Genomic DNA, 23,695 nt, shown 5'->3' with positions numbered 1-23,695 from the left:
TGTCCAGAAAAAAAAGATGTTTGGTTTTCACAAGCCAAAGATGTACCAAAGTATAGAAGGTTGCTGTATTTGCAGAGCTAATTCCTCCAGTTGTCAATTCACTGATAGTAAATGTTATGAAAAGGACTTCCAGAGCTGTTTTGGGTTGCATGAGACTCATTCAGTAGACATCTGTAAGGCCTGTGCTCTGCTTGTGAAAAGATGGAAGAAGTTATGAGCAGGTTCAAAAAAAAAAAAAAAAACTGGAATCATGTGGTAGAGGTAAGGGCAGGACCTAGTCTAAAGACTACTTTGAAACCAAGGAAAGTAAAAACTCTATCTAGAAACAGGATAAAAAGCAACCAGATCAGTAAACTGCAGAAGGAATTTAAACGTCACAATTCTGATGCTCACAATACCACCTCAAGTGCCTCCCCAGCTCAATCTCCTTGTTATAGTAACCAGTCAGATGACGGCTCAGATACAGAAATGGCTTCTGGCTCTAATAGAACACCAGTTTGGGTTTTTTTTTTCTTTTTAGATCTTACTAGAAAAGACAGAAAATTTGTTGTGGGATTATCTATAAAGGCCATTTTGGAGAAGTCCTCATTGACACACATCTATTCAAGCCTTGCTGCAGCAAATAAGAAGATTTAAATTTTGAAAAGACCACAAACTGACCTTACTATTTTTAACTTGGATACCTGCTATTCTGCCAAAAGACAATTTTCTAGAATAGTTTTGAATGGGTTAGTTTTTCCTCCAGTCCCACAAACTTTGAAGCCAGTGTCTAGCCACTAAAAGAAAAAAAAAACTGTACATAATATTTAAGATGCTGAGTATTTCATAGGAATGAATGTCAAGCTGTAAAATATACAAGAAAGGAAGGACATCAGAAGATGGCACACTAAGAAGTTAGAAGACCTTCTTCCCCCAGAGACACTGCATTGGCACTATATAGACAAGAAGACCTCTGTGAGAAGTCTAAAGACTGGTTGAGAAGTTACAACACCAGCCTATCATAAAAATCAAGAAGAGATTACAAAGAAAATAGCAGATAAACTTGTGACAATTGGCATCTCATTCATCCACCTCTCCTATGCACCAACTGCAGAGAAACTAGGAGGAGGCCTGAGCCTCTGTCCATCTCCACTCAGGAGTGGTGACTGAGGTTTATGTAGAAGGGGAACAAAAATGATTTAAATTTTGAAAAGACCACAAAGCAATAAACTGACCTTACTATTTTTAACTTGGATACCTGCTATTCTTCCAAAAGACAATTTTCTAGAATAGTTTTGAATGGGTTATTTTTTCCTCCAGTCCCACAAACTTTGAAGCCAGTGTCTAGCTACTAAAAGAAAAAAGAAGTGTACATAATATTTAAGATGCTCAGTATTTCTATATTGAGAAGCAGTGGTTGGGGCATTTTTTAAAGATGGCTGGCTACACTTTTTTTCCCTCATGTTAGTAGATTTGTCATAACTCAATAACATGTTTTGCCCCTAGAAGTAGTTGTTAATAATTTTGAAATAATTGAGTCTCTCCAACTTTCTGATGAATTAAACTTGTACTACTGATGATTAAGCACGACAGACTGAGCTTTTTGGTGCAAATACCTTGATGGAGGAAATAATTTCTAATTATATAGAGAGAAGCATGACTGTATGTGTTGCATCCTCTGTCACCTTCCTTCATATTAATATTTGTTAAAGATTTTAATTTATGTGAAACTACTCAAGCAGAATCAAATCTCCTCTTGGAGAAGAGGTGAGTAGGTGGGATAGATGAGATCTTATATGAATAGTACCAAAGCATTACCACACCATGGAAAAAAATGTTAAACTATGTGCAAGTCTTCAGGATGGCACCAAACAAAAGTTAGTGCTTCTTGGGCACGTTGCTTGGAGGGCTTGCCCGAGTGTGTGAATAATTGACTTTATTTGTGTTACATGACTGGTGACTTCATTGAAACCTTCACAATTCAGTTTTAGCTCTGGATTACTTCAGTTGACATTTGTGAAGGTTCTATCTGTACAGAGTAGGTGTTTCACTTGTTTTAACCTGTTGAGGTTTGGGTTTTTTTTTTTTCACTATTTAAAGTAAAATTTTCTAAGAAGAAAGGTGTATTCATGCTAAGAGGGTTAGTATTGGTTTGGCTTCTTTTAGTCAGGCTTTCTGAACATTGAGATATGCTGAATCTGGAGCTTTTAATTCTAAAATCCTTATTAAAAGCCTCTCATTGAACCCAAACCAAAGTATTCTTATTGCTTCTTTTCTAAAAGTTCAGGAAAAAAATAGCACCAGTTCAAACTTTCCATACATGAGGGAGGAATATGTGCCTGCCTTGTAATAACATGACTCAGTGCTTATTTTAAAAACTGGATTATAAAAATTGGATAGCATCACAATAAGGAGTGAGCCACTTTTTATGGGTACCCTATAGTTTTATAGTTCTTAATCTAAACTCATTTCATATTTCTTCCTTTTGAAAAAATACCTACATGCTACAAGCCACCATATGCACAGACTAGACAGTGAGTTGGGTCGGCTCTCCCATAGCCTTTGAGGTGTATTACAAGAGTCCAGCCATTATCATTCTCCTGAGTTATTTTGAAATATTTTTTTTGTACATTTTGGCTGCAGTATTATATATGGATCATCTATAATATGGATCATCTCTACTTCTGTATTTATTTATTTATTACTAGACCTCAACCACAGTCTTCTTTTTCCCCTTCCACCTTTCTTTGCCTGTAGGATGTACTGTATATAGTCATGCACTTTGTATTAATATATTAGAAATCTACAGATCTGTTTTGTACTTTTTATACTGTTGGATATTTATAATCAAAATGTTTACTATGTTATTGAATAAATTTAGTCTTATTAGAAAATTTTTACAAAAGAATAAATGAGTGAGAAAAAAAGCTACAACCCTACATGAAACAAACAAAATGTCAGAACAGGTCCTTTTCCATGAGCAATAACTTTAAATATAAATTAATTAAACTTCCCAATCATAGGACATAGGCTTGCTGAATGGATAAAAAAAGCAAGATCCAATTATATGCAAAAAGATTTACTTTAGACCTAAGAATACATTGAATATTTAAAAATTTTCTATGTAAATTGTAACAAAATGAGAGCAAGATTGGTGTACTAATATCAGGCAAATGACCTAAATAAAAACCATTACAAAAGACAAATAAGGACATTTGATAAGGAAAATAAGGCTAATTTCTTAAGAATAATGTCAATTATGAATACTTAGGTACCAACGCTATGAGTTCCTGAATATATGAAGCTAATTTTAAAAGAATTAAAAAGAGAAATAGATACAATACTAGAAGGAAATCCTAATACCCCATATTCAATACTTGACAAAAGAACCAGATAGAAGATCAATAAGGAAATAAAGGACTAGAAGAACATTAGGATCCAACTGGACCTATCAAACAGGTTCAGAATACTCCAACCACCACCACCACCAGAATATACATTCTTTCCTAGTGCGCCTGGAACATTCTGCAGGATTAAGCACATACGAAGCCATGAAAGAACATTAACAAGTTTAAAAACATTCAAATGAGGGCTGGGATTGTTGTTCAGCAGTACAGAACTTGCCTAGCATGTGCGAGGTCCCGGGTTCAATCCTCAACACCACATAAGAATAAATAAAACATAAAATATATGTATTGTGTCCAACAACAACTAAAAAAAATATTAAAAACATTGAAATGATACAAATTGTCTTTTCCAGTCATAGTGAAGTAAATTGATAATCCATAGCTTAAGAAAAAGTAGAAATTCCACAAATTTGTAGAATTTGAATAATTCCCTCTTGGAGCTGGGGTTGTAGCTCAGTGGTGAGGCAGAGGGTTCAATTCTCAGCACCACATATGAAAAGGTAAATAAAAAGTAAACATCCATTAAAAACTAATAAAAGTATTTAAAAATATAATTCATCCTTAAGAATTCAAAGGATGAAAGAATAAGTCACAGTGTCAATTAGGAAATAACTTGAGACAAATGAAATCAAAACCCAATATACCAAACTTGTTTTCAGTAAAAGGAGTGTTAAAATAGAAGTTCATAGCTGTAAAGGGACAGATTCAAAGAAAAGAAGAAATATCTTGAATACCGACCTACTTTTATATATCTCAAGAAACTAGAAAATAAGAACAAACTAAACCCAATTGTAGGAGAAGGGAGCAGGGGAAATAACAAAGATTAATAAGGAGATAAACAAAATAGAAAATAAAAATAGTAGGAAAAAATCAACAACCTTGAGACTGTTTTTAAACAAATCTACAAAACCTTCAAACCTTTATCTACAGCCTGATTAACTAAGAGAAAAAGAGAAGATTCAAACAACTGCAAACAGAAACAAAAAAAGGACATTAGAACAAATGTCACAGAAATATAAAGGATTATATAAACAATTGTGTGACAAACACTGGATAAGTTAGATGAGAAGAAAAAATTCCTAGAAACAAACAAACTACCAAGAATGGAACATGGAGAAATAGACTATATAAATAGACAAATTACTAGTGTGAAGACTGAATCAATAAAGAAAAACTCCCACAAAGGGGAAAGTACTAGACCAAATGGCTTCACTGGAGAAATCAACCAAACTTTTATGAAAAATTTAACACCAATCATCCTGAAATTTTCCAAAAAAAAAAAAAAAATTGAAGAGGAAGGGATATTCCCAAGTAGTACTAAGAGGTCAGCATTATATGATACAAATTCAAGCAAAGACACCACAAGGAAAGAAAGTTGCATGACAAATGGATATGCTACTACATTGTTATTACTACAACAAAATATCTGAGACTGGATAAGTATTAAAGCAAAGAGACTTTTACTTCTGGAGATTCGAAGGTTGCATTGGATAATGGTCTTGTAACAAAGTATCCAGGTGGAACAGGGCATCATGTGACCAGAGGCAGGCAGTGAGTTTGTGTATGTCTCTTCTGTTCTCCTCTATCTTCTTACAAAGCAACTACTAACAATCATGGAACCTCCACCCTGATGAACTTGTCTAATTTTACTCATCCCCTCAATGGCCCACTTCTAAATCATAGTTGGATTAAGTTCCAATCCTCTTGCAATGGGTATTAAATTTCAACATATCAACATTTGAGGGAGCACTTATACCATAGCCAAATCTTGTTAATGCATAATTACTCAACAAAAGTTTAGCAAAACCAAATTCAGCAGCTTAATAAAGGGTTATGCATCATGAGCAAAATGGGATTTATTCCTGGAAAGCAAAGATATTTTGTCACATGAAATTCAATGTAATACATGACATCAACAGAATGAAGAACAAAAATCACATATTTATCTTGATGGATGAAGAAACACCATTTGATAAGATTAAGCTTATTTTCATGTTTACATTTAACAAACTAAAAAAGTAACCACATATAAACTTAATAAAGACCATTTATGAAAGGCCAACAATTAATATTAATGGTAAAATTGACAGCTTTCCCTTTAAAAGCAGAAACAAAGCAAGAATGCCTACTATTACTCCATCTATTCAACCTGGTGCTGGAAGTTCCATCCAGAGAAATTAGGCAAGGAGACAAGAAGACATAACATTGTAAAAGAAGAAGTAAAATGGTCTCTGTCACCAGAGATGATCTTACACCTAGAAAACCCTAAAGATTCCACTCACATACACATACACAAAAACTTGTTAGAACTAAGGAAGAAATTCAACAATCTCACTGTGACAAGAACAATTTTTTGCAGGAGGAAAAGTTTACGTGGGAGTTCATGGTTTCAGAGATCTCTGTCCATAGACAGCTAGCTTCATTTCTAGGGGCTCAAGGTGAGGCAGAATACCATGGCAGTAGAGTATGGTGAAGAGAAGTGGCTTTAGACATCACATCAGAAAGGAGAGAGGGAGGGAGGGAGAGAGAGAGAGAGAGAGGGAGGGAGGGAGGAAGAGAGGGAGAGGGAGGGAGGGAGGGAAGGAGGGAGGGAGAGGGAGAGGGAGAGAGAGGGAGAGAGGGGGAGAGAGAGAGAGAGAGAGAGAGAGAGAGAGAGAGAGAGAGAGAGAGACTCTACTTGCCAGATAGATAATATATATTCTAAAGCCCCGCCTCCCAAAGACCTACCTCTTCCAGCCACACCCAGCCTGCCTTCAGTTACCATTCAGTTAATCCCACCAGGGGATTAAGTTGCTGATTGGGTTAAAGATCTCATAACCCAGTCATTTCTCCTCTAAACCTTCTTGCATCATCTCACACATGAGCTTTGGGATACACCTCACATCCAAAACATAATAACAGGACACAAAATCAACACGCAGAAATAAGATGTGCACTTATTATACACTATTATGTATAATTATAATTCATCTATAAAAACTCAGCCAATTTCTGTTAAAGAAAAAAAAACTAAAAATAGCATTACCATATGAGCCAGGATTACCACCTAGGTAGATACTAATAATAACTGAAAGCAGGTTCTTTCTGTTATGGTTTGAATATATCCTACCCCAAATTCATATTGAAATGTAATCCCATTATGGTAGTATTGAATCATGAAGACTGACTAAGTAATAAGGATCTTGCCTTCATGAGTGGCAGTACCTTATATAAGGACTGAAACTAGTTTAGGCCCTTTTTTCCCTTCTGTCTTCTGCCATGTGAGGTCACATCATTTATCCCTCATGCCTTTCACCTCTTCCATCATGTGAGGATGCAGCAAAAGGCTCTCACAAGACACCAAATACTGGCACCCTGATCTTCGACTTACAAGCTTCCAGAACTCTAACAAATAAATTTCTGTTCTTTAGAAATTATCCAGCTTGGGATATTTTGTTATAGCTGCAAAAAGAGAATAAGTTTTAGAAAGATAGTTTCATATCCTTGCTCATTGCAGCACTGAAATATGGAGCAACCCAAGTATTGTTCATCAGTAGATGAATGGAAAAAATTTAACATCAACATACAATGGAATATTATTTGGCCTTAAAAAGAAAGGAAATTTTGACATTTGCTCCAATATGGATGAACCTTGAGAACATTATGCTAAGTGACTTTAAAAAAAGTCAAACACTGTATGAACCTACTTCTGTGAAATACCTAGAGAAATTTAATTCAGAAACAAAAAAAGTAGCGTAATAGTTTCTAGGGGTTTGGCTGCAGTGGAGTGAAGAGGTATGTTTTAAAAGGTACATGGTTTCAGGTTGCAATATGGAAGAGTTCTGGAAATCTGTTTCATAGCAGTGTCAATATACTCAACACTACTATACACTGAAAAATGGTTAAGATGGTAAATTTTATTCCGTGCATTTTTTGCCACAATAAAAGACTTACAAATGAAATCTTTCATAACTGAGGGAGATCTAGTGTTTTCTAATGACAAATAAGGGAAGATAGGCACATTCTCTGAAAACACTGAAGATGTAAGAACAGTGTAGTCCCAGCAGCTCTTTTCCTATTCACATCATTGAAAAATGATTCATTGAAGGAGTGCAATAGAACAATGGAGATGGAAGAGTGAGACTTTAAGGAGTATGTGGAAATCTCACCTTGCTCATGATCTACCTCATTTGACATTGACCCATGAGTCTGTGTACACCATAACTAACTCATTCAAATATGGGATTATAAGCAAATAATTCCTTCTCTCTCTGTATTCCTACATATTTTTCACCAACATCATATGTTTGCAATATGGTAACTTCAATTTATATTCATTTTGCTGTTACATCAAAAATTTCCCTTGACTCTTGTCTGTCTTTATAGTGCCAAAAATAATTGCACAAATCAAGTTGAAAGAAGAAGAAATACGTGAGGGAATATGTGAAGGAGGAAGGAAGAAGTGAAAATAAGAAGCATAAGATAAGCACATATTCTTATATGTGGGGAATGGATATAAAACCCTTTCTCTATCTGTTTGCTATCAGTGATCAGTTAATACTATTAAGAAGTGGGTAAAACCACAGAAGAGATGACCATTGGTGGCTCTCTCTCTCTCTGTCAGTCTCAAGGTGAGTACCTGTGCTCACCAGCAGTCTGGCTTCATCAAAGGCCCACAGTCATGGGGGCAAGTGACCAAAGACTGAAACCTCTGAAAACCTAAGTTAAAATAATTTTTCCTCCTTTAAATGAATAGCTTCACCATCTAAAATGTAATCCCTTGTGCTCCATGTATACATCTTCCTCTGTTCCCAGTTCAGAAATCTGGCCTGGATCCAAGCCTCTGCTTGGTTTCCCTGATTCCCCAGGTTCTGCCCCCAAATTGGGACAGGTGTGTCACCCCCATTCCTCGTCACAGACTTAGGGGTCCAGCAGATCTAGGAACAGGAGCTTCCAGACAGAGGAAGGTTAAGTGTCCTTGGCCAGCCTACAAAGTCTTGCCTCCCTGTTTTCCAGTTTCATGTCTCATCCATTAACATTACAGAGACACAAAACACAAAGATATAGAAACAGAAAGCAACCCCACCACAGAGTGCTGGTGAGACTGGCAGGCTCATCACAGAGGGCAGAGGCCTGTAGCAGGAGTGTGGACCCAGAGAAAGGTCAGGATGAGTGACTTGGACACCTGAGGCTTACCTATGCCCCCTGTCCCTGAAGATCACTTCCTTGGTTGCATGATACCTGAGCTTGAAAGGATATTTAGATACATTTTATCCTTTCTCTAAAAGCTGATTCCAGTGGAAGATTAAAACTAGCTCTTTTTATTTCATCTTGGAAGGAGAGAGGTCTCTGAAGTTAAAATAAATAAGTAAATAAAACTTTTTAAAAAGATTTTAGAAACATTAAAAAAGAATTTTAAAATCTTAAAGTATTCATCAATTTAACTTATTTTGTTTATGCTCCCCTGAATTTGGTTCTCTAGTTCCTCTATTTTGAAATGTTCCTCTCTCAGGGCCAGAAACTTGACAGTCAGTAAACCATTCTGATAATTTGCTTGAATAAGTGGTTTCAAAGTTCCTCCCAGGATGGGTTTTAGGTTTCACAGTGCTTTTCAGCTTCCTGCCCAGCCAGGAGGTGATCAGCTCTGCTCCACCCGCAAACCATCTTCACCAAGAGATCACTAGAGAACTCCTCCCCGGTCTGAGCACCAAGATGACAGCTGCAGAGACTTCAGTGGAAATGTTAAAGAAAGACCTTAGATTCACACATGGACTGGAGAAAGCAAGGAAAAGTACACAGTATAAGGAAGGTAGAAGAAAAATAAGTATGTACAATTACTATGCATTAATTAAAATAAAAATTCAATGTCAAATATGAACTTCAAATGGAATAAATGCCAAGTATTATAAATACTTATAAATAAGTATCTTTCCAGCTGTTAGTAATATGTAAGAAAGTTCTAGTGTTGAGTCCTATTGGATATTTGAAATATCTGGTAGAAGACATTTTAGGTACCTGTTTTTGAGCATTACCCTCAAAGTCTCCAGCTTTTTGACTTTTAGTTTTTTGATTGATCCATAATAATTATATGCACTTATAAGGTACACTGTGTTGTTTGATTCTTGTATACATTGGTAATAATAAAGTCAGCACAATTAGCATACCCATCACTTTAAACTTTTGTGTTCTTTGTGATGAATATATTAAAAGTTCTCTCTTCTACCTATTGAGACATATACTGTGTTTTTGTTAACTATATCCCCTCTGCTATGCCATTGAACACCAGCAGTTCTTCCTCCTATCTGTAAAACTGTACATTTTCTGTCTTCTTCCCAATACTCTCCCCAGTCTCTGGTAAGAGACATGAGCATTTCAAAGTTATTGCAGCATTATTCACAATAGCCCAGATATGGAATCAGCTTAAACATAAATCAAGGGATGAACTGTTAAAGAAAATGTGACATATACACAATGGATTACTATACACCAACAAAAAGGATGAGATACTGTAATTGGTGACAACATAGAGGAACTTAGAAAACATTATTTTATGTGAAATGTCAGGCCTAGGAAGACAAACAATGCAAAACTTTGAACATATGTGTAATATCATGGACATTTTGTATTTTAAAATAATAGACTTTAAACTCTTTAGATTACAGCCAAAGAAAATGGATCATACAGGGACCAACTAGAAAAAAAATTAAGAGCCAGTATTACTTTCTTGGAGTTGGAGAGAATATTTAAACACAATGCAAAACCCAGCAATCATAATCAACTCCATCCCTTCCAATTTAAATGAGTTGCTTTAAATTAATTTGAGGACTATGTGTGTGGGGGGCATGATGGGGCAAATAGAAATGCATATGAAACAAGATTGCTTATATGTTGATAATTTTGAAAATTGTTGAAATGGTAATAGATACATAGGCACTTATTATATTGTTTTCTTTTTGTATATGCTTGAATTTTTTTAAATGTCAAAAAAGTGAGTAAAACAAAGGAAGAAAAGATACATTATAAGGAAAAGAAGAAGAGCAAGGAGGGAATTTTAGAAGACTAGTCAGAGGGGCAAGTTGGAGCTTTACTGAAATTCAAGGGAAATTTTTATACTATTCTAATGACAATGAAAAACATTATAAAAAAATTAGGATGTACTGAGTTATTAAAATACTTTTACTATAGAACTTTCACTATAGAACTAAAAATAATGAATTTTGAGATTGTTATTTCAAGCCAAAATCCAAATGACATAACACTGTGCTTAAAATCAGCTAATCCTACATACCTTCGTCCTTGTGAATGGTTTAAGCAAGGCTCCCTGGTTTCTTTGGAGATGCATGCAGAATGAGTATAATGTATTAGAGAAACAGAACTCATCAGGAAATTTCCTAAAAACATAACTTTTATTCAGTAAAACTAACTTTTTTGGTGTATGGATTTTGAGTTTTGACAAACACATATAATCATGAAGTCACTGTCACAATCAAGGTAAAGATCCAAAACCCACTCCCAATCCCCTCAGGCCCCTTTATAGACATTCCCCTCCTCTGCTCCCAGCCCTTACCAACTGCTGGTCTGTTTTCTGTTTGCTTTTCCAGAATGTTGCATAAATAGAATCCTGCAGTAGAGTCTGTAGTAATGCATTGAGATTGATCCACACTGTGGTATGGATGGATAGTTTGTCATCTACAAACAAATTTAGATTTAGAAAAAAAGAGACTTTATTCAAAAGAATCAGTGATATAGGAATAATACTCTTATTTCAATATATGCAGTGTCTCAAAAATCAAACAGGAAGAGGCCTTGATTTTATAAAAGAGGTTAAAAACTGTTAGCAAAAAACATGTGAGTGAGAGAGCGTGAGATGAAAGAGAGCAGCTTTGTGGTTAAGATCATCCAAGTGAGCTGTAAAGGACCTTTTGTACCCTGGTGCTCTGGTGCTTGTTTACTCTTTTGAGCAAGTCTGACTTTAGGAGCCTCTGGAAAAGATACTTGAAACATGACATAGATTTGGTCAAGTCTGTACAAGGTTGTAATAAAGTGTTTTTTTTTTTCTCTCTTTGCTTTGCATTTTCCTACCACCCCCCTTTATTTTTTACTTTTCCTCATTTTTCCCACCATAAATACTGATGGAGTTTTTATATCTCTCTCAGCTGAAGAATGTTTGAATCATTGCAAATTTTTCAGTTTTTACTAATTATCAATAAAACAATAAAACTTCAATAAATATTTACGTATAGGTTTTTATGTAAAGTCAAGATTTTTCCCCTTGTGTAGAATACCTAGGGGCAAGCTGCACAGGGCATATGGCAAATGACTGTTTACCATTTTGCCTTTCTAAACACAGTAGAAGGACATTCCATTTGCATCTGTTCTTCACCAACACTTGCTGTTGTGACTCTGTTTAGTTTTGTTTGCCACTCTGAGAATCATATGGTGATTCTCAAAAGTCTTTCATCAAGCATTTCTCAAAAGTCTTAACATCAAGCATATTTTATGTGTTTATTTACCACTATGATATTGTCTTTATTGTTGTTACTTTGTAAGTCATGAAATCTAGAACTCTTATTTCTTCAAATTTGATCTTTTTTTCAAAATAATTTGGCTATTGGTTCTTTTACCTTTTCACATAATTAAAAAGTGATCTTCTTGATTTCTACGAAAAATAAAGTAAATCATGGTGAAGTGTTTACTGCATTGCACTGGATTTATAAACCTGTTTGGAAATAGTTTGAATATTCCATCCATGAGTTGAATATTCCAATCTATGAACATCTTTTATTTATTGATTTAGATCTTCTTTGAGCTATTTATTATTTTTCAATATAGTCTTTATTATACTGATTATGAACATATTTTGATAGGTTTACAATTAAGCATTTTATCTTAGCTGATGTTACTACAAATGGTACTGATTTTATATTCTATTTGCATTTGAGAATTGCTAGTATATGAAAATTGAAGTGACTTTTAAAGATTAGCATTATATCCTACAGTTTTGTAAAAACTCATTTATTACATCTAATAGCATTTTGGTCGATTCCTTGACGTCATCGCCACAGACCAGGCTGAATGGGATACAGCTGCAGGGGAAAAAAATGCTGCTCTTGCAGAGGGCCATGCTGAGCACCATCAACCAGACACCCGTGGTGCTGCAGGTGAAGGGCCTGATGAGCTCCCAGGTGCAGATGGGCGGCCACCCTACTGAGGTCCTGTGCCTCATGAAGTGGTGCTGCCAGAGGCGCGCCTAGTGGACAAAGAGAACAGGAGGCTGTGGGGGACCTGCGGGATGAGTGCAGCAAGTGCAGCTCCTCATGTCTATCGGGATCCCCTGGATACAGATGGTGTCCAGGTAGGTGCTGGCTGCAGCAGGATCATTGTGGAGCTCACCTCTGTGTGACTGCCAGAAAGCCATGCAGGACCTTCTCAAATCTGCCAACAGTCAGGTTGTCACAAAATATTGTGACCCTGACTCTTACCACCAGCAAGATTTATGGTAGAGGTGGCCTGGGGAGGGTGGGGGCAGGGCTGGCTGGAGGCTTCTCTCTCCACCTGTCCCCCTCCCCCTCCCCCTCTGAAGATGATGGGCAGAGGAGCGACAGGGAAATGACAGCCTGACAGCCAGCAGCAACTGGAATGGCAGCAATTAAGTGTGGGGGGTGGAGGGGCGGGAGGTTAGGGAAGGGAGGGGACTGAAGTGCACACAGGCCCACACAGACAAGCACCACACAGACACAGAGGGAGGGGGTTGGGATGGAGAGGGGCCCACAGCAGGGCAGGTAGGACGCCCAGGGCCTCTCCCAAAGCAGCCTCCCTCACCTTAGACCCCTTTCTCCTCCTCATGGTAGGATCACCCCGTGTTTATATTTCATGGCCAAATATCTTTGGATTTTGTTGACTGGCCCTTAGTGCCCTGCCCTCTCCCCTTTGCAGGACCACAGCCCCTTCCTCTGCTCCTCCCTGGTCCCAGCTCTGTCTTTCCTTGTTTCTTAGTTGGATCTCTTTGGCCTTCCCCAACAGGCTCCCACGCCCACAATCCCCAGGCTCCTGTCCTTCTCTTCCTCTCTGGGGCAGTTTCATATTTGCTAAGACAAATTTGCTCATTAAATATTTTGTTGTATTTTTTTAATTTAAAAGAATAAAAATTTTCTCATGCTTTTGCTGCATTTCTTGGGATGCTCCTATGTCCTCTCTTTTCTTATTCTGTTAAAAAGGTGCATTACATCCAGTCAGAATGGCAATTATCAAGAATACCAGTAACAATCAAAGTTGGCAAGGATGTGGGGAAAAGAGAGATTTCTGGTGCAACCACTCTGAAAGTAGTATTCTTCAGAAAATTTGGAATGAAACCAATATTTGACACACACCTTGGCATATATCCAAAGGACTTAAAATCATCATACTATAGTGATGAGGACACATCAACATTCAGAACAGCTCAGTTCACAATAGCTAAGCTATGAAACCAACCTAGGTGCCCTTCAACAGATGGATGGATAAAGAAAATATGGTACATCTAACACAATGGAATATTACTCAGCCATAGAGAAGAATGAAAATATGGCATTTTCTGGAAAATGGAGGGAACTGAAAACTCTCATGTTAATCCCCAAAGACCAAAGTCCAAATGTTCTCTCTGATATACAGAGATATAGGTAGTGGTGGGGAGTGGAAGTTCACCAAGTTGGACAGAGAGGAATGGTGGGAAGGAAGAAAAGATGGGAATGGGAAAGACAGTAGAATGGATTTGATATAGCTTTCCTATGTTCATGATCACTGTAACTCCACATCATGTACAACCACAAGAATGGGAAGTTCTACTCCATGAATATATGATATGTCAAAATACATTCTACTGTCATGTGTAACTAAAAAGAACAGATAAAAAAATTTTAAAAAGAAGTTAGGCCATAAGTTGTTTTGCTTAAAGTTAACGGCATGCGGGGGAGTAATGAATTTAAATAAATCTAGCTTTTTAAATGGGAAAAAAAGTTAATTACATTTATTTATATCTAATGTATCCCTCAGTATTTCTAACCAGGTCATTTATTATGGAGGCAAATATGGATTATTTATATGTCTCTTTTTCACCCTTATTTGTTTTACTTTCATTGCCTCTTATTCTAATAACTGGAAAATCCTGTAGAAGAAAGTTCCATTTCCCTTGGCTGTAACCCTCTTTCATGGATATTATTGATGGACAGAATCTTTTGTAGAAGAGACTTGCAGTAGGAGAGTACAAACTAAACTTGGAGTTGATTCTGTGGCTAATTAATTTTTTTCCTCCCTAAGATTTTGATGAGATTGTATTTTGGTATTTATGTTTTTCAGTAAAGTAAAATTTCTAGCAATTATACATCTGGTAACTCCTATCAAAATTTATTTATGCTTTCTCATTATCTCAGTCCTAATTGCAAGTGTCATTGCACTTTCCATTTTTTTGTCAGGTAAGTTACTTTTTCTCCAAACTATGCAATATCTTGTACACATTTATATTGCCTGTAAATATTTATATAATTTTGAGCTTTGTTATGCGTCAGGCACTGTGTAAAGTGCTTGAGGTATATCAGTAAATAAAACACACCCACAAACACACACACACACACACACACACACACACACGCACAAAACAATTCCTGCTGTCTTCAAAGTTAATTTCTAGCAGGTGAATAAGGGTAAGAGTGGAACATGTTGTAATATATGAAGGGGAGCAATAGGATCTTCTTTGGTAAGGTATTTACCAATATTTTGAAGAGGATGGAAAAGTCATGCTTTCCTGGGGAACTGTTCCAGACAGAAAAAGGAAAGCAAAGCCCTAGGACTTTGGGAGTATGCTGTAGATAAATCAGAGTAAGAATAGAGGAGAGTAATATAATAGGGGAAGGTACAGCATCCCCCCATTACCTGTGGTTTCAGTTACACATGGTCAACTGTTTTTCAAAAATATTAAATGAAAAATTTCAGAAATTAACAATCTATAAGTTTTAAATTACACACTGCTCTGAATAGTGTAGCAAAGTCTTGTGCCATTTTTTTGTCATTTTGCCCAAAAATTGAATCACCCCTCTGCTAATGCATCCACAACCTGCCCATCCATCTGATAATGGAGCTGCCTCCATTATCAGATTGACTTTCATGGTATCTGTGTTCTAATAATTTTTATTTTACTTAACATTATTTATATTTACTTAACATTATTGGCAATTCGGATATACCAAAGAGAAGCCATTAAGGCTGCCTTTTAAGTAAAAAGGTCAAACTTTATCAATGGGTTGCCTGTATGTATAGGAATAAAAAAGAAAACATAGTACATATAGGGTTTGGTATTATCCATAATTTTAGGCATCCAGTGGGGATATTTTCCATGGATAGCAGAAGTCTTGTAAGCTATTTAAAAACTGCATTTCACTCTGAATGCAATAAAAAGAAAGAGGTGGCAGCATTGAACTTCAATGGCTGAATAATTTATTTCCATAGTGAGAATAAACTATTAGGAGATCAGGATAAAAGCAGGAAGACTTTTCAGAAAAATCTTGTAGAAATCAACTTGAAATGATGATGCCTTAGGCCTGATGAAAACAGTGTGGAGTTGTGGGCAAGATAGATATTTTGGAAGTTAAGCCAACAGTATTTCATATTAGATGGAATATAGAGTATTAGGAAGAAAAAAATCAATGATAATTTTAAGAATTTTCTTTTGAGCTTGAAAGAACACAATTGCAATTCACTGATATGAGCAAAGCTATGAGTATAGAAATTCCACTTAGCTAACTATTTCCTGACTTGTCCCAATCAGAATTGTCATTCCATTAAAGAATAAATTAGAGTGTGTACTTGAAATATTCTCAAGTAAAATGTAGATAAAGCAGAGTAAGAATGGAGAAGAGGAATATAATAAGGGAAGGTACAGCATCCCCCCATTACTTGTGGTTTCAGTTACACATGGCCAACTGTTTTTCAAATATATTAAATGAAAAATTTCAGAAATTAACAATTTAATTTACGTTACAGCTTATACTTAAGAAGACTGAGAATGCAGGAAAGTATAGAAGAACTACAAATTTCTTTAAAAAAAATATTCATCCTTTGTACATAGAAGCAATATACCACCAGCTTTGCTTGGGGTCTATTAAAGAACTGCTCAGGTAGAGATGACTTCACATGAGAAAATATGTGTATTTTGATTTATAAAAGTGGTCTTCAAATTTTTGTTGTTGCTACAACTTCTACTCTCCACACTGTTGGAAGGGGGATTAAACTCAAGGGTGCTTAATCACTGAGCCACATCCCCAGAACTTTTTATATTTTAATTTAGAGATAGGGTCTCACTAAGTTTCTTAGGGCCTTGCTAAGTTACTGAGGCAGACTTTGAACTTACAGGCCTTCTGCCTCAGCCTCCCAAGCCATCTTACAACTTCTAAAACCTGACCTAAGATAATTTGAAAAACTACATGTTACCTGACATTTTTCATCAGATATTTAAATAGTTATAAATCATATAATTTCTAGCACATCAAAAATGTTGTCATGTTAAAATTTATCTTTACATTGTCATCTTACATATTCCTATTGGAATATACATTTTGTTATGATCTGAAACCCACCATTAACTATTTTTTTTTATAAGCATGAAACATGGATCTGGACATGTAACTCAGCAGTAGAGTGCTTGCCTAGCCTGCATAAGGACTTGAGATTGATTCCCCCACCACAAAATGAACTAATGAATGAGTAAATGAATGAATGAATAACAATTAAAAAACACATGAACTAAAACCTTCCTAATGTTTGAAAATTCTGGTTGATTTGTTTTCTTCAAATGTATTTCTATTCTAGAATTTTATCATAGTACAATATGAGATGACTGTGTGTTACTTAAAGTTGTTTGCCACTTCTTGTTTACTATTTTTAATATGTTGAAATTTCATTTAAAAAATCATATAATACTCTCTTAAAATATTTTTTCATATTATTTAGAATTATAATTTTAGTAATATTTTGTATTTGAAAACAATTTGAGGTGGCTGGGGTGTGGCTCAGCAGAGAGTGCTTGCACTGGGTTTGTGTGAGGCACTGGGTTTGATACTCAGCACAATATAAAAGTAAATAAACAAGATAAAGATACTGCATGTATATATAATTTAAAAATATTAGAAACTATTTGATATAAATTTTGAAAATTATCAAAAAATGCAATTTATTTATTATCAACATCTAAATTGTGATTTAATGCATATGCTGCTCTCAAAATTTGCCATAATGTAATACTATGTATAGCTCAAATTATGAGTATGTATTAGTTGGAAAGTATGACAAAAAGAATATTAATTCTTCAGCAAATACCTGCACATAGTGTATTTGAATCTGGTATTAGCCTGCCACAATAATTAAAATAAATGATTTATAAAAACTCAGAGACTTTCCCTTTGAGAAACTCATCCTCTAATGAATTTTTTTTCTGTGAATATGAGAGTTGTATAATTTACTAATTCTCTCCCACAACATTTAATTCATCCAGAATTTATCATATAATTTTATTTTTTGTTAATAACAAAAGAATATATTAAGCATTTTACATGAGGAAATAAGATGAGAATTGACTACAGTTGGAGTAACCCTTTCATAAAACTACATAATATGAAAAACATATTTCCTTAAATTAGCTTTAACTAGCTCAATTAATAATGCACAAGTCTAAAAAGTCAGATAAATATTTTACCAAAGAGTTTTATTTAATATCACCTACAATATTTAGCTGTCTCTGAAAAATAATTCTGTTAATTTAAAATAAATCAATGATAATAAACTTTACAGCTATTTGTTTTCATTCTCTTACCTAATGACTTATTCTTGTGATAAGAGTTAGGAAGAGCTGTAAAGAATTGCCTACTATTAAATCTAAAGGAAAATAAGTCGTTGTTGGTATTTGATAGTTTTACCTGATCTCTTTTCATTTTGCCTTCACTAAACATTCCATTTTGCCTTCACTAAACATTCCAAAAGCAATACAAAATTTTTAGATGTTAAGGGAAGGAAATGGTAGAGCTATGGAATAAAAATATATGTTTTTCCAATAAGCTATACTTTGAAATCTTGTTAGTTTCAGGACATCTAACAGTGGCCCATGGTCAAAATATTTTTGCATACATTTAATAGTACGTGCGCACACACACACACACACATCAGAAAATTTAGGAAGTCCTTGATAGTACTTTTGATATCAAAAACAGTATTTTGAATGGTGTCATACACTGTATACAAGAAGCTTTTGCATCCCTCAATAAATGTATGATAGTAAAATCGAGGACAGGTAAGTAGTTTTCCTTTCTGTTGTTAAGAGCATGGAGGTTGTCCACAGAAAGGGGAGCAGATACCTAATTTGAAGGTCACTGGGCACATGATGATTACACTTAGGATAAGACTTGGTGATGAGTCATGAAAGCAACAATCCATATGTATACTTCAAAATGGAAGTCAGAATTATAAACAGAAAAAAAAGAAATAAAAGAGAAAAAAATATTTGCTAATTATCATTCCTTCTGGTTGTCTCAATTTTAGCAAAAAATAAGGAGCAGACCTTAGAGAACCCTGTGTTTGTTACCTGCCCAAAAGATTGGATAGCATTTGGAAGCCAGTGTTTATATTTTGCTGAAGACATGGGGAACTGGACATTCAGCCAGAACTTTTGCACTACCTTAGAAGCCAGTCTCGCTCAGTTTGAAAGACAGGAGGAACTGGTAAGAAGAGGTTTTGGATCACTTTTCCCTTTAGAATTCTTTGCCCCCTGAGTGGTTTGGGCTGCATAAAGTTAAAGCTGAAATATGAGAAAGGATCACATCTCAAACAGAATTTGGAGCATGAGACACATTTTAGTGTGTGCCATTGGTTAAGGTATATACTTGGCCTGGAATCCTGTGAGTCATTTCAGATATTTGGGCATACTAACCTGCAAAAATTAAATATACTGTTCTCCTTCCACTCAAAAATATGCTAATCCGATAATTTGTCATCTGCATTGACACATGTTGGATATTGAAGGTGTGCACTCAAAGCATTGCGCTGGAATGACAGCCATGAATATGTGGTCCCTTATGAAGAAATTTAGGATCACAGATATTAAATGACTTAACTAAGAATTGATGACTGGTCTAACTCCAAATCTATGCTTCTCAAGTATACTATGATATCACCTCTACAAAAGAAGGCTGTAGGGAAGATAAACTCAAGATCTTTTTAAAAACATGAGCACATGTTTTCACTTTCTGTGTTGTATAACAGAATTTCCTGAAAAGAGATAATGGTCTTTCTGATTATTGGATTGGCCTTAAAAGAGAAGCATCATATCACATTTGGAAGTGGACAGAGAACACTGAATGCAAAGCCTGGTAAGTTTTCAGAGTTCTTTTTATTTCATTGTATTCATGTGTGTGATTTGTGTGTATGAGATGAGAAAATTATCCACATGTAAAGCGCATTGCACTAGAGGATAAAAAATAGAAATCCTAAACTCCATTGTCGATAGTGTGCTTAGTATGCTCAAGGCCCTAGATTCAATCCCCATTAAACTCTACATACACCTAAAATGTAAATATTTTTATGCTCTTCCATATTTACTACCTGTGTCTTTAGAACTTACATTATTGTGATTTTGCTTGACATCTTTTGCAGGATTACGGCATCAGTCATAGTTATTGCAGTCTCGTGCATACACTTATTTAGAACTTTGCTGATAAACAGAGAGGGCTGTAATATCTGTTCTAGGAAGCTACTGAAGGACTGATGTCTGTAAGACTCATACATCCACTCTTTATACTGCTACATCCATTCATAAAAGCAAAGTTTCCAGAGAAACATTGGGAATCTCTTCTAACATATCATTATCAGACAGAATTCAGTTAATAAATCCATTAGATGGGTTAATAATTTTAATGGATTCTTGGTAACTGTAGTCAGTTGGGGCATGGCTAGAGGAAGTAGGTACATTGACAGAATAACCTAAAACATCAGATATACTGTTCTCCTTCTATCTTGAATTATAGTAATCAGATAATTTGTCATCCAAAATGGCATATGTTGGGCATTAAAAACATTGTGCTGGAATGACAAACATAGGCTGATACTTTCCCAAATTTTTAAATATAGATATGTAAGGAAAATAAAATGATCAGAAGCAAAGTGAATAGGCAAAAGCAAAAGCTGCTCACCCAAGCTGCTAGCTTTATTTATATCCATAGGTTACTTTAGATCATTGACATCATCAGTACATATTGTTCATTGTATTACCAGGCATGTGACAGACTCAGCAACATTATGCAGCTTATTCCTCTGTTACATACTAAGTTGTAATGTGCAATGTTAGGAGCTTTGTGTAGCTCCCAAGAAAATCCATTGTATAAAGTTACTTTTATGTGGACAGGTATAGGCACAGTGAAACATTGTAGTTGTCTAACAAGAGAGTTCCTTTATTCCCAGGAGTTGTGTGCCTGAGATTAACCATCAATTCTGATAAGACACTAACTCAGAGCCTCCTCCTGAAGGACATTGCTACAGTAGCTAGGCTTGCTGTGTCTTTGCACAGAAGTTTTCCCAGCAGCCAAGCATTCTGTGTCTTTGCACAAAAACTTTGCACAGTCGCCCAGCGTGCCACAGTCATGAAGCTATTAGAAACCTCAATCCCAAACACAGAACCCTTACATAGATAAATGGCATACAATAGGGGTATGCCCTTGGGGACTCTTCCTAGTTCCTGGTCCCTTCTGCTATGCCTGTCGCTGCTTTCTGAGTGCCATGAGCTGAGAAAGTTGCCTCTGCCATGCTCTTCTACCATGATGCTCATCCTCACATCTATTGTGGTGGCCAGGATCTTGCCAATGAATTCTTGCTGGTTTAGAGGGATAAGCCTCCTAAGAAATGAAAGTCTATAAGAATTAATAAAGAACAAAAGACAAAGTCAGAAAGCTATCATCAAAAAGTTGGAGCCCCTGATAGGTCCAGTCCACACAGGAGCTGGAGCTAGACAATTAGAAAATGACTCTTGAGGTTTATTTAAAGTATACACCAAAGGCAGGAACAAGGTTTCAGGAGCAGAGCCATGCTTCATGATGTCTTGCAGTCAGCATGTTGATTGGCATCTTGGCAGGTCACACCCATCTCAGAGGGGCTGTGTGGCTACAGTAGGTTACCCCATCTCCAGTGCTCTGTGGGATCTTTGACAGAGCTTGAATAGGTCTCAAAATGTGTTTGGGAATTCTTACACAGAGGAAATGTCCATTGGAAGTTCCCAGACACCATCTTAGCCTATTCACTAGTCTGTGGAGTGCAATTGAGTCCACAGAGCCCATGGATGGCTCTCAACACACATCAGGCTGAAAGCACTGGACCTAGCCGACCATGGACTGAAACAATGAGCCAAAAGAAGTCTTACCTCCTTTAAATTGTTATAAACATATCAATGGTGGTAAAGTGATCATTTCATCAGAATAGGTAAAATATAGGGGCACAATCACTTCCATCAAAAATGTTAAACTTTTAGGAATTTAGTAGTAAGCAATTTTTAAGTATCTTCAGACATATATAAAACAAGTGAAGATCAAACTAAAAATAATCTTCAGAAAAAGCCACCAATGACAACAGTTTGGAGACAGAGGCAAGCACCAGTTAAATACCTAATCAATAACACATAAATGGGTTTGGGATAGATGAATGATAAACTTGTGTTATTCAAGCAAACACCTTGAGAATGTAAAGGAAACTAAATGCAGAAATAGTATATATTATCAATGACTGACACATTTCTCTTGTTCACATTAAAAAACATGGAGGGTTGATGCTGGACAGTGTAGTGGAGAAGAAAATGTGGATGTCCAGCCTATGAATATTTAATATTTTTGTGTCTGATTTTAGGTTTTCCATCAAAGAATTTGGAGCATGTGCCTACCTGAATGATAATGGAATCAGCAATGTCAGGAACTACACAGATAATGTAGTTGTATGCTTTCCTCCACACAAAAATCTTAATTAAGCTTCTCCAGAAACCCTTACCATAATTGTTCTTAGACTCTTAGCAAAAATTCCAGGAAAAGAATTCTCAGGTGAGGTTATGTTTGTAGAAGCATAGTGAGATAAGACTTGTCCAAGGCCTTCACAGAGACATTCGCATGTTTTAAGAAAGTCTGGCCAAGAGTGTCCATGGGCAGGGAGAACCCAGGCTAGGACAAAGTCCACCACAACAGCCCACTGCTGGTGCTGAAAGTTGGAGCAAGAGAAGCCAGAATTAGACAGGCAGTCATTGTAGATAGGTAGATGGAGTCAGGTCGGGTCAAGGAAGCCACTTTTGAGTGAGTCTGGGAACTTAGTGACTGTCCCCTGAGGGATCTTATCAAGAACCTGCTCTTGCTCCAACCTGTTGCCAAGGTAACCTGTTGCAGAAATTTTCCCTCCCTACAGAGGGCCATAAGGTTTTTAATGTATTCTTGTCTACTCAACCTGCCCTTCCCCATTCAGCCCACCTATTTCCCACCTTTCGGCCATCACACTGAGCATTCCTGGGCCTTGTCACATATGCAGGAAGGAGAAAGATAAGGGTGGGGGGGAGCAGGAGAACACAAGAATCCTAGGACATATAAAAAGAGCAGAACACCTCCTGGCTTCTTGGGATGCCAGGATACCAGCTATGGCCCCCTTCTCCTTTGCGGGAGAAGTCTGTGTTACCCCTTTTTAAATAAAACCTGCTTTGTATGCTTGCCTTAGCATGCTTCTCTAATATTGAAAATTCAACATGTGGGGAAGCAGGACTTATCACCAATAACCACAGTATCACAAGGAGCCAGCAAGGGGCAAAGAGAAGTGGCATGGGGCCACACAGCACTGCCACAGGGATGGCAGACAGGGTGGGAAGTCCAGTGCTGTGGGCAGATTTTCAGATCACATGGAGAGTATAGAAAAGCAACTCTGGCCACACAGCAGCAGCAGCTTGGTGTTTCTATATATATATATACACAGACACACACACACACACACATACACACACACACACACACACACACATATATTTGCACACATATATGATTTACCCAGCCTAAATCCATCTTAAGATTGGGAGCCATCTCATCACAAGGTCATGAAAAGTTTATTTCTGTTTTATTTGGCCTGACCATCCTTTGATGTTTAATATTGCTGGAAATTCCTGCCCATGCTTTGAACGTACCCTTGCTTGGCTCTCCCAGACCAGATAACAACCCTCCCAGAAATCTCAGCAGCTCCTCATTAACTTTGATGTCAGAATCTGAGTTTACTCCCTACTTTGAGGTGTTAAGCCATGCATATCT

At 36.4% G+C, this 23,695-nt stretch overlaps 1 protein-coding gene and 1 pseudogene across 3 annotated transcripts in view; both read left to right on the top strand.

The window, feature by feature from the left end:
• The window catches only part of LOC120888567 (C-type lectin domain family 2 member D11-like), a 42,283-nt gene extending 19,167 nt beyond the window's left edge, over window positions 1-23,116 (top strand). The window contains exons 2-5 of one of the 3 annotated variants that reach the window (XM_078015264.1): window positions 12,397-12,720; window positions 18,927-19,105; window positions 19,647-19,753; window positions 22,272-23,116. In XM_078015264.1, coding sequence (XP_077871390.1) covers window positions 19,025-19,105; window positions 19,647-19,753; window positions 22,272-22,389 — 306 coding nt within the window. In that variant the 5' untranslated portion in view covers window positions 12,397-12,720; window positions 18,927-19,024 and the 3' untranslated portion in view covers window positions 22,390-23,116. Of the gene's footprint in view, window positions 1-12,396; window positions 12,721-16,260; window positions 16,514-18,926; window positions 19,106-19,646; window positions 19,754-22,271 lie in introns of those variants that run through there. The other 2 variants (XM_078015265.1, XM_078015263.1) reach the window with 2 other exon arrangements.
• Window positions 17-626, top strand: LOC144365072 (SIN3-HDAC complex-associated factor pseudogene; annotated as a pseudogene).
• Window positions 23,117-23,695: the final 579 nt, after the last annotated feature.

Source organism: Ictidomys tridecemlineatus, chromosome 6 (assembly GCF_052094955.1).
Source record: "Ictidomys tridecemlineatus isolate mIctTri1 chromosome 6, mIctTri1.hap1, whole genome shotgun sequence".
NCBI classification, from domain to species: Eukaryota; Metazoa; Chordata; class Mammalia; order Rodentia; family Sciuridae; genus Ictidomys; species Ictidomys tridecemlineatus.
The sequence above is the reverse complement of the archived record's forward strand: the minus strand, read 5'-3'. Positions and strand labels throughout refer to the sequence as shown.